The sequence below is a fragment of the Rhipicephalus sanguineus genome, chromosome 2 (genome assembly GCF_013339695.2).
Source record: "Rhipicephalus sanguineus isolate Rsan-2018 chromosome 2, BIME_Rsan_1.4, whole genome shotgun sequence".
Classification (NCBI taxonomy): Eukaryota; Metazoa; Arthropoda; class Arachnida; order Ixodida; family Ixodidae; genus Rhipicephalus; species Rhipicephalus sanguineus.
Window position 1 is genome coordinate 59,691,529 of NC_051177.1, and position 12,263 is coordinate 59,703,791.

Sequence of the window (12,263 nt, forward strand, 5' to 3'; positions counted from 1 at the left end):
ACGGTCAGGTGTCACTCTTCGGCAGCGTGATCGCCGTAGTAGCAGCGGCAGTGACTGCTTGCTGCGCCGGCGGCCTTGGTGACCTACAACTCTTCGGCGTCCGCGGTCGGACTTCCTGGAAGGGCCTGAACAGAGCCGCGGAACGGCAGCGGCTGCGGCGGCTCCGTCTTGTCTCCCCGTGGCTTCCTTCGACCTCTCATTTCTTCGTGGCCATGGATAAGAAAGGGGGACATCCTTTGCCTCTTTCGTAGACAGGTTTGTACGGTTGCTCTCGCCGAATTCGAATCGCTCACACGGCGCTCCATCGACTCTTGATATCGAGGGCGGGACGGGGCACAATGGTGGCCTACGTTGACAGCAGATCGGGCGCTGTTTGCGTGAACTCTCGGGTTTCCAGAGGCAGTCTGTAAGCAAAGTCAATGTCTTGAGGAATACACAGAAGGGTCACAGCATTGTGAGCGATCGATGGAGTCCACGATATACCCTTGAGGCCAACGGCCAAGCGCTGCGACTGTCGCTGGGTGAAGGATTTCCGTGTCTCACGTGCCGTATAACATATTGACTTCCGAGTTGGCATTGTTGGTGACTTCGCCTCTCCGCATTTCCCTGCTGCGCGCGATTACTTCCGCTTGTCGGTCCTTTTTCTTTTTCGTAAGACTGGACCTGCAGCGATGGAGTGCGTATGTCGTCGTCGACACGTTTCCGTTAGTACAGAAAACAAAAATACGCTGGCTGTGGTGTTGTTTTCCTACTCAAGGCAACTTCCCTCAGGTATAGGACGTCGCTTACTCGTTAAAAGAAGTAAAAAAAAAAATCTTTTTCCGAGACACGTACAATATGTAATCGCGCTGTTCCGTTGGCCTTGACATTGCTGACGTTGGCATACCTTCTAAGGGGTCGCGTATACGTGAATAAGCGGTCGTAATGCTGTAGCGAATTTTATTCGTCGGTTTGTTGAATAAGAAACGCTCCAGCACTCACTCGCGCATGTCGTCGTCAAACATATCATGACCTGGTGAAATTAATACACTTTGAATAAATTCAACGTGTACGTCACCTCTGCCTGGCAAAGATATAAATTGCTTTTATTGCACTCGTTTTATGTAAGAAATAAATAAATAATTACTAATTAAATATTTAATCAATCGCCAATTGCTTGGGTCTTACGGCATGGTTATGAGGCACGCTGTAACGGTAACTGCAGATTAATTTTGACCACCTTTTTTAGCGTGCACTTAAATCTTACATGGGTGTTCTTGGATTTCGCCCTCATCGAAATGCGGCCGCCGTGGCTGGGAATCGAGCCCGCGTCCTCGAGCTCGGTGGCGCGACACCTTACCTGCAGATGTCACAAGAGTAAGAAAATAACTTAAGCTGCGCTGAAAATGCATAAGAATGGAAGCTTGAGCGAGTTGGTATGCGTTCATCTTTGTTGAAACAGCGCTCACTAGACGACGACGAAGTAAAAGAAGGCACAGGACAGGCAGCACTAGACCAACGCGTTAGGTTTTGTGCCGTCTTGTGGCGCTATTTCCTGCTTATAAACAGGAACCAACCAGCCGCTCGCGTTCAAAAAAATCTTTAGGTAAATGAAAGAAGACTTGTTTCGGCGATTTGCAGTTTTCTGTGCCAACATTTCCTACGGCCTTCTATGAGCCTTGCGAGTTGTTTGCCTTAGTCTTGATATGTAGTCATTTTAACGGAGACGAGATTACATTTCCTGTTACAGCTGCATATAACTTTTTAATTATGAAGACCTCGCGCCATAACTTAAAAGTAGAGCAGCTTTCCCACTGTACAAAAAGAAAATTAGGCGAAAGATCAAATTTATGTTGAACAACAAGGTACACACATTCACGTTAATGTTGTATCATATGCAACCTTTGTCTGCCTACAGGCAAATCTGCATATCTTTGTTCCGTGATTCCAAGAGATAGGCGTTTCCTATGCAAGCGATAAAAACGAAGTGTGAATTTGTATGGCCATTCATTGTTGTTACGTGTTTGATGGTCTTGAAAAAATTTATGAAGGACTCGTTCTTTAATAAAAACTTCGTTGAGTGAAATCGACACGGAAGCTCCACCATCAACCGTCCTTCTAGAAAACGAGAAAGAAAAGGCTTCTTTTTTAATTTGAATGGGCACTTCATATGCAAATCACGCAAGAAAGACGCGATGTGTTCTAATCAGCCTTATCCGCGGAAAAAAGAATGCTTTAGATTCACTCCATTGGAGATGGCACGTGAGACCGAGGCTTTGTGCGCGCAAGATGTGTAATAGCGATAACGGACGCTTATCAGCGACTTGACAGTCCAAGGCTGCCTGTCTAGGAAGCGAGATATCGCAAACACACACTCGCCTATGTGAACTACGCCCACGGACTATAGTGCATCGAAGATTACTCTCTTATGTTACAGACCACCTTCATTCTTTCAGCAAAATGCACTGTCTGACTCTGACGTCTCCCTCTGTAATCCTGGCACAAAGTTCGAATCAGTAAATGCGCTTTCACGTTGTGCATAGTAGCTCGTCAAGTCGCGGAAGAGACGAAGAAAAGGACATCTGTGCAAGCAAACCAGAAACAAGCGGCAAAAGTCGTCGTGGGTACCGTCGCTATATTTTTTCTTGTTCACCCTGTTGCAGTGTGTCGGGGTTCATTATCCTACCTTTATTTACGTTGATATAAGTTTCGTCTATCTGCAGGGTTCCCCTTATATCTGTAAAAATTTTTTTTTTTGGCGTGTACTTTTTCAGACGTCGCTATTCTGTCAAATTATGCCCCGGTTATAGATTTAGTACTTATAGGATACGTGCCCGTCACGTGTTTTTATATACCACGCTATGTGCTCTTGTCACGGACACCCGAAGAATGTCAAATGTATGAGAAATAATTGAGAATAGGCTCGTTGTAAGATATTTAAATCTTACATAAACGTCTTTCCTTTCTCTCTCCCCTGCAAGAGATTGCGCGTAGAGGCGCATGTTTCGATAGTTGATCGTTCTCATTGGTCTTCGTAAATTTCAGTTCATTTAATTTTATTTTCTTGATATAACAATTTCTGTGGTTTTACGTGCGAAAACCACGATGTGGTTATGAAGCACGCCGTAGTGGAGGGATCCGGAAATTTCGACCATCCGTTGTTCTTTAATGTGCATTGACATCACACAGTACACAGGACTCTAGCATATCGCCTCCATCCACATACGACTGCCGCGGCCGGGATCGAACCCGCGACCTTCGGATTCGCAGCCGAGTACCGTAACCACTGTACCACCTGAACCCTTCTGGGGGATGTTACACGAAGGGTGGGCGTACATAAATACTACGAGTAGTAACCACATATGTTAATTGCGCTACAGGTAATGTGTTATACTTCGACGAAATAATGTCGGGCAGGTAATGGCGGCAGTGCAGTGGGAAAGCTCGTTTCATTTGGTTGATGCACGTAGAAAGGAGAAGGAAGAGAATGCCGTGATGCAGATGCGTGTCCGGGTGACTTGTAAGGCATGGCCGGTGCGATGCACTCAGATATGCGGGCTGAAGGGTTGATAAGGTCTGGGTCAGGGGCGTAGCCAAGGGGGGGGGGTTCAACCCCCCCCCCCCGAAAGTTTTCAGTTTTGCTTGCGTATATAGGCACGAACACATACAAACGCACGCACGAACATACATAAAGTATGGTTGAACCCCCCCCCCCCCCCCCGAAAAATATTTCTGGCTACGCCCCTGGTCTGGGTGGTCACGGGAGCTGTAGTAAAGCCTATATATGAAGCAGTAAGTAGTCAGTTGTGCGAGGGAAATCCCACGGCCAACAATGCAACTACGGGAAAGAGATTACCGCGGCTTTGACAACATTTGCGGAAAATACGAAAGCGTTAGGCACGTGCTGATCATCTAGGATTGAAGCCAATATTACTTCTCTTAATTCCGTATCACTTCCCTACATGTGAAGCTCACGTCTGACACTGTAATATGGTCAGAAGCTATGTTCGTATTTCTGACTGTGTTGTGCACTTTTCACTTGTGTGCACGGAACTGTGCGAGTCCCATACTCTCATCAGTGCCTTATTTTACTCGCGTGAAGAAAATCAGAATCAGAATCAGAATCAAATTTTATTGTTACTATGAAATGAAGTTATTACAGACAGTATATACAGAAGGGAGGTCCCGTAGTCGGAGACTGAATTTGGACCTCCTGTACATGATGAACATATTTGACTCTTTCTTGTGCTATTCAATATTTTGAGTCTTTATTGCGTTTTTAATTATTCTGTCATGCAAAGAGCTGATAGACGGCCCTAATGAAGGCGCCGACCTCTCCTATATAAAACACATCAATAGAAAAAAGAGCGGGGTGCGCAGTACGCTAGACCTAAGGAGGTCTAGCTTACATGCTAGACCTGTATTCTAGACCTAAGGCTAGACCTAGCATACTGACCTGTATGCTAGACCTAAGGAGGTCTAGCATACATTTTTTACCATAGGCTTGCTCCGTGGCCATAGGTTTGTGGCACTTTCGGCACGAACTAAGTTTTGTGCATTGCATAACGTTCGCCAGTGACTATTTTTCTCTTCCGTGCAGTTCCATGTGAGGATGTGCCGGTCCACCAGGAACGTTCTTACTGGCGTGCATCTCAGCGGTCCGCGGATTCGAAGGGGTCGTTTCGCCGTCGACGTTGAAGAAACAGTCCAGCGCAATCGATTACGAGGTGTGCGGTAGCAGTACGCCTTCTTCAATATGTCCGGGTCGTCCGAAGACGAGAAGCGGCTGCCCCATCACCACAAGGCCGCCGTGCAGTTCTCGTCGGGCGCCGTTGCGGGCTTCATCGAGGTGTGCGTGAACCACCCTCTGGATGTGGTCAAGACGCGACTGCAGATGCAGTCGGCCGATGACCCGAACCGGTACAAGTCGATCGCCGACTGTTTCCGGCGTATGGCCAGGTCCGAGGGCGTGCTGTCCGTCTACAAAGGCATCTTGCCCGTGCTCGTGGTCGAGACTCCAAAGATGGCGCTGCGGTTCGTCGTCTACGAGCAGACCAAGCGCGTCGTCTCGCCCCACTTGTCGCTTGTGCCGAGCAACCTAATCGCAGGTTTCCTGGCGGGTGCCATAGAGGGAATCGCCGTTAATCCTTTCGAGGTTGTGAAGGTGAGTGCGTTGGTCGTGAACCAATAGTGGGTTCCAAATTCCAATGCTATGCACGCACACCACTGTATCCCGTCTCCTCACATTGTCACTTACGCACGCCAGCTACATATACGGACGGCATCAGCCAGTATATATATTGCGATTGGCTGCCATCTATATGGATGTTTTCCTGATGGCGCGCCCATGACACGAACCAAGAAGTTAAGACGACGAAGTGCTCGTGATGGATTCTGGCAGAGCTTTTGGGTACTTCGTTTTTGAACAATTTTTCAGCTGTCTTTACAAGCGAGCGGCGAAAATGACAACGACCATCAAACTATTTGTATACCTTCAGTTAAGCATATCGTACAGCACTAGAGTTAGGGTCACAACTGGCGTCACCGGTTCATTTTCACGGTAATGAGATTGTATACGTTTCCTTTTGTCGCAGCAACGGGTTTCGTTCTACACCGCAGTCGCAGCCGCCTAAAATTTATCTAATTTTCTAATTGAAAAATCTTACACCGTTATTTAAGCTGAGATGTGGCATCCTTTGGTAGATACACTTAATCTTGAAAAAAAAAAGGCAAGAAGGCACTAGGATCGGAGATGCTGCACTTCATTACTTATTGCAGACAGATCCTGCCTTGGGTTCGACGGCCCGTTGAAAGATGAACAACAATGGATTAATTGTAATATCTCATAAGGCTTAATACAGCAAAGCAACACAGGATATATACATATATATATATATATATATATATATATATATATATATATATATATATATATATATATATATATATATATATATATATATATATATATATATATATATATATATATATATATATGGGTGTGTGTGTGTCAAAGAACTCGTGTGCTGCACCGGAAAGTTCCGGTTTCATTTGCGTGCCTCCCTAAGTGTATATGATCGCCGCAATCGGGAGTCAACCTATCTGCGTACAGTCACCAAACTACCGTTCAAGAAGCTGTTCATTTCGACGTGATCTCTCGCATCTGCACAAAGTTAGTGAATGACCTCGGTTGAAATGATTTGCAGGTCCGGTTGCAGACTGATCGAACTCTAGTGGCGGCGCAGCCCAGCGCCTATGCGGTGGCGCGTCAAATCTACCGCAAGAACGGCTTCGGCCGGGAGGGGCTCAGCTTGGGCCTCACTGCGAACCTTTTCCGGCACGGCATCTTCGTTATGTTTTACTTCACCTTCTACGCCAAACTCAAGGAAGCCGCGCCAGAGTTTAAGAACCGGCATCAGCACAACCTCTACAAGGTAAAGTCTTGCTTGCTAACGATGACAGGCACAGAACAATGCACACGTTGGAACAGTGGGAGGCGTGACGGTCCAGCTCTGATCTAGCTAACTAGCAATCGCTGATCGACCAGGCTGAACAGGCAGCTAATGGCAGTGGGACTCTCGACAAGGAACACCCCCCCCCCCCCTCCGATAAGAATAATTTATATTTCATTAAAGTTCTTCTGTTGTGTTCTGTTTTGCCGGCTAACGACGCTGTATATAATACGCGCACGCGCAGCTTGAACCGTTATTGAATATTGCAAATGCAACGCGATGTTATCGTGATGATGTCGAAATTTAGACGTGCCAAAACAATATTAGTACAACGAGAGATGGCTCACAGCAAAGTACGGGCATATCACCACTTAAGTGGGACTGTTTAACGTTTAACATAAATCTTGGAGCGCGTGAACGTTGTTGCATTCTTTTTTGGTTGGCATGAGGCCGTCGCGGCTCTCAACCAAACTTCGTGCTCAGCAGCAGAAAGTAATTGTCACTGAGGTCATGTCCCCGCCCTAATAGGTGCACTAATAAGTGAAACAGAGATTCGGATTCAATTCTGAGGTTTTACGTGTCAAAACCATGATTCTGCTTTGAGGCACGCCGAAGTAGGTGTCTCCGGACTTCTTTAACGTGAACCTAAATCTAATTAACGGGTGTTCTTGCATTTCGCCTTCATCAGAATGCGGCCGACGTCGCCAGGAGGGAGAGAGATAATCAACGTCTTTCAGTCGATCCTGCGTTCTCGGGCTTAGCAGTGCGATGGTTTAGCCGCTAAGCAACAACGGCGGACTCAATAGAGGGAAAATACGAGTCAGTATATACAACGACTCGACAAAGCTCGTTCAGAATATGAGGCCCATTGCAATAGGAACTCGTGCTACATTTCTTTGTCAAGCCTCGCTTGGGATGTTTCGAAATTTAGGTTGTTTTTACTGCATCAGTATCTGTTCTCGGCGGAATGCTCTTTTTATGGTGAGGATAGCGAGGACAATTCAGCATACTCGAAGTTGAATCCTAACTCCAGCGTTAACAATTACTGGCTTGACGAAATTGCCTTTGTTACCTTTGACAGTGCACGATAATATAGCGGCAGGTGTCTAAAGACGTCAGACTCTGTCCAGGCGGCGCTGCAAAAAGCACCGCCACCAGCGCCTTCATCGCAGCCTTGGAGCTAACTTGGTAGTGCAAAGAGAGAGCCGTCGGGAAGCGAATGTGCACAGGCCACAATAGAACCCCCTCTTTCGTTTGTATCGGTGCGCGGTTTCCTGAAAATCAAGGACCTGGAAAGTTTCTTTCGCCAGACCACGCTTCATAAAAGCAGGAAGCTCATCAAAGCGAACTGCGGGTACAGTGCAAAAGAAGTGTCCGTTATTTCGGCAACTCGCAAGTACAAGCGAGCATCGCGCGACATCGAGTTCGAGACAATCCCTCCGGCGTCCGTTCTCTAGCGCCTAAATGCGTTAAATTTGGGTATATACATAATATACATGCGATGAAGTGCATACACGATCAATTTAGTTTGCTGTCTATTTTACGATCAGTGGTGCAAAGCGCGCTTTACCAGGAACGAATGGCCCCGGCGATTTTCGCCTTTTCAGTTGCATTCTCCCTACATCTCTCGCTTCCGGCGCATTGCACTGTTTTATAACGCATTTTAGTATGTTCTGTGGACGGTTGTCTTTCGTCTGTATATTCTGAATACGGGGATACGTGCGTGACCGCTTTTGCGGGGCACAACCGAAGGCAAAACAAACCTGAAGGTGGTGACGACCAACATTGCGCTATTTAGATGACGCACGTGTTAGCATTTGCCAGCTAAAACAGGAACTCTGAGCCTTCAAAACGTACGTGCGCGATGGTGTGCGGTGACGACCAACTCTGATTATGGGAGGTCGCGGTGTGCGTATCATCAGTCTGCCTCTAGCTGCTCACTCCGTGTTACACGGCGCGCACCGCGGTCAGAGGCTCTGCTGAGCTTCATAGTCGAGGTTACCACGGTTCTCCGTCAGGGCTACGCAAAACAATAACAGCAGAGCCACATTATGACACTTTCTCTTGCGACTGGCTGTGGAGGACGCGAATAATTCGCTTACCCAACACGCTCGCAACGGCCCTCATCCAGCGCTCTCGCCTTTATGCTTCGCTTGACAGCTATGGAAATCGGTAAAACTGAAGGTTGTTGTTCAGTCCTTTACGTCAGCGGCAATTCACTACGCAACAGTATCGTCGATACTGTTGAGACAACCGTGGAGACAACCGTTAAGTCTGTGCTTCTCGGTGGCGCCGGCGGAGCGCTGCAACTCCTCGTAACTAGAACGCGCAGTTATAAAGCGAGATTCAGTAAAGAAGAAGAACATATACACATGATGTGGGGTAAGGAAATTAGCGGAGCATGTTCTGATTGAATGGGGAGATATCCCCCCAGCTGTACGTTTGGGCACGAGCCTACATAAAGCCTTGGGTTTTATGGACAACAATGAAAAGCTGAACACACCCGCGATTAAAATAAGTAAAAGATGGTTAGAGTATTGGTGGAAGAAAATTAGAGAGAAAGGCGGGGCGAAAACAGCGCGTAGAGACGAGTACGAACAGACACAAGAAAAGGCACAGGCGCTCTTGTGTCTGTTCGTACTCGTCTCAACGCGCTGTTTTTGCCTCGGTATGAACAACCAACTAGCTCGAAACGTGTTATTCTAGAGAGAAAGGACAAAAATAAATATTGGAAAAAAAATTAGGACATTCTGCCGTAAAGGGCATAGAATTGGGCTGAGAATTAACGTTTTTTTTCCTGTAGTAAGATAAATTTAATCGAAATAGAGGCATTATGCCAACATTAAAAAAAGAAAAAAAAGGAAAAAGATATTTTTTTTTGTCGAGCCCTCGCCGTCACCCTCCCCGCCAGCAGCCACGCGCTCAGAGTACCGCGTTTCAATAGCCGAGCACTGTACCTGCGTTTTACACCACTTTTCCGTATAGCTTAATTCAGGCCCGTAGCCAGGAATTTTTTTCGGGGGGGGGGGGGGGTGGACACTTGCTGAAAGCCTTGACTGTTTGAGAAAAAAGCCTATTTTCATTATTTATTTTTGGTAAAACACCATGTGTCATACAAATTTCGGGACCCCCCCCCCCCGGCTACGGGCCTGGCTTAATTTAATTTAACACGCAATTTAATGCGAGCGTTACGACGCGCAGGTTGGCGCCGGCCTGATCAGCGGTTGCGTCAGCACCTTGTTGAACATTCCCTGGGACGTGGTGAAGAGCCGCATTCAAGGACTGCAGCCCGTGCCTGGTGAGCCGAAGTACAAGACGTGCTGGCAGAGCTTCAAGGTCGTCTACCGCGAGGAAGGCTTCTTAGCCTTGTACAAGGGCCTGGCGCCGAAGATGTTGCGCCTCGGCACGGGACATGCGCTCATCATTGTCCTCTACGAGCACATCGTTGAAGTACTCGAAGCCATGATGTCCAAACTGTGAATGCCCCGACCAACGGAGGACTTGTGGCGACTTGTTCAGCGTCGCTCTTCCTCGTCCTGCATGCTTATGTACGGGTCTAACAAGAAGCCGTTGGTGGTCGGTGCCTTAGGCTTTAGAACGTTGAATTATTTAATAAGAGATTACTTGACGATACTCTATAAACAGTGATTCTGCATGGACAGCGTGGTTTCAATTTATACGTTCATAGGCAGAGGCTGGAGCCACACAGAAAAGGTCACATTTGCGGGGACATACTTCCATTCCACGCGCAGTCTTATTTAATGAGTATGGGCCGAAGCTAATACACAGTTATCTGAATCGCACGCTTTACACTTAAAAAAAATAAAGCGAGTGGTCTGTTCGCGTGCAGTATAGCTTAATGGTATCACCGTCACTGCCTCTTTGAAACCCAATCGAGTCACCATCAATAGTGATAATACGCCTCTTCTCTTAAAGCGAATTAATACATCAAAACATGTATTCTTCAGGGGAATGGCTGATTCCAAGTGTTCCCTGAACTCCGTCCCAGGCAGGGACTGGAGTTCAAGGAACACTCGAATCACCCACACGAAGCCTACAGTATAGGAGTAGGAAGTAGCTCTGGTCCCTGAACTCCGTCTCTTGGACGGAGTTCAGGGAACGAATGTGTACACCAAGTCAAAAAGTCAGTTTCGCCGCAAGGGCAAATCAATGAATGCGATAGCGACAAATTGGAATGTTATACGAAGACAGGCTATCAGCATACTTCCTTAGATTGCGACCTGGCTCAAACTCAAAGAAACGCTGGCGTCGGAAAACACGGCCGCTGCAGCGAGCGAAGCGACCTTCGTGCTTTCTATGGCTTCAACGCAAATTTTGCGATGGCAATACGACACGTATAAAGGTACGAGCCCTCTGCTAGTTCCTGTAAAGATACGGCGCGCGCGAACGCGGGCGTCCACGCCTGCACGGTCAAAGCACGGAGTTACTGCCGGAGCGACACAGCTACCACTCCGGGATCATTAACAAATGAGGCTTCGGGTATATTACAACCAATTTATTTGCAATCGTTCCTAAAGCAATTCTATTTCTGAATTCTACTTTTGTGTATGTTGTTGGAGTAAATGCTCGCCTTGAAGGGGCATTTCATGATGGCAACGTAGACACACACAGCCAGTTGCAAATGGAGACGTGCTGGTCTCAGATATATCTTCTGCGCGTGTATGTGTATGCCGCAAGAACGCGAGCATTTACTGATGCGAATGCAGTAAGAAAGATGCACTCAGGACTCCGCTGCGGCTACCTATTTAGTGGGAGCAATGTAATTTGTCAAATGTTTGTGAAGCAAACAATAGTGCGCGACAGTGAATTCTTATAAAAGCGAAAGCGGAAGCTGTCGACAGTAACGCCGATGTTATGGTCGCCTCCCAGTCACCTGGCCAGTACGAGACAGCCAGCGCGCTGTATTTGATGCAGCGCAACTGAAATGGAAGAGGTTGCCGGAAGACAATCGTTCGATGCGAGAAAACAAACCAGCTCAACAGTAGCCAAAAAATAGCCTGAAAACCAAGGAAGTCCGCAAACTCCAAAGAAATATAGCGCAATATCGCTGTTTATGCCCAACCAGGTAGACTTTGTGCGCATACGTGCATATTAATAATAATAATAGTAATAATATAATAATAATAATAATAATAATAATAATAATAATAATAATAATAATAATAATAATAATAATAATAAGAAGAAGAAGAAGAAGAAGAAGAAGAAGAAGAAGAAGAAGAGGAAAGTAAATGCCAAAATTTTTAAGCTTCAACTACATATTCTTGGCCCATCCCCCAGAGTGGGTACGTGCCATAGAAAAGAAGGCAAAACAAAACAAAACAAAAACCAAAATTGGGGGGCGATCGGAGATCTCTGTTCTGCACCCCTACTTAAAACGTACTTGTGGGCTAGTTGGTTGGTCATATTCACGATAAACGGCAGCGCACACTGGGTTAAGACAGAAACACAAAACACGAAAAAAAGGGCGACACAAGCGACACAAGCGCTTGTGTCGTCCTTTTTTTCGTGTTTTGTGTTTCTGTCTTAACCCAGTGTGCGCTGCCGTTTATCGTGAACTGCACCCCTAATCACCTAAGAGGGGGGCGCAAAATCTGCCCCGTACATTGACCCTTCTAGTCACCCATGAGGGGGTGGGGGCGCGAAATATGCCCCATACATTGACTTAGTAGGGTGGGGGGCGCTGCAATGAACCTTTGCCCCCCCCCCTAATGGGGAACCCTGCGCACGCCTATGGGAATTGGTTCGTTTCAGGGCACTTCGCTTAGGATAAGCGATGAAATCATGCGACGCGGGGTACACTTTGGATGA

General features: G+C 46.9%; 2 protein-coding genes across 2 annotated transcripts in view; both read left to right on the plus strand.

Annotated features, from left to right (window-relative positions):
* LOC119383055 (mitochondrial 2-oxodicarboxylate carrier) lies at positions 1-9,932 on the plus strand. The gene is made up of 4 exons (XM_037651039.2): positions 1-255; positions 4,580-5,143; positions 6,186-6,413; positions 9,633-9,932. Exons 2-4 carry the CDS (start codon positions 4,736-4,738, stop codon positions 9,909-9,911), a joined length of 915 nt encoding a protein of 304 aa, XP_037506967.1. The 5' UTR covers positions 1-255; positions 4,580-4,735; the 3' UTR covers positions 9,912-9,932.
* Positions 5,098-12,263, plus strand: part of LOC119383060 (mitochondrial 2-oxodicarboxylate carrier) — a 27,687-nt gene continuing 20,521 nt past the window's right edge. The window contains exon 1 of the mRNA XM_049412400.1: positions 5,098-5,158. The gene's annotated coding sequence lies outside the window, so the exon portion shown is untranslated. The remainder of the gene's footprint in view (positions 5,159-12,263) is intronic.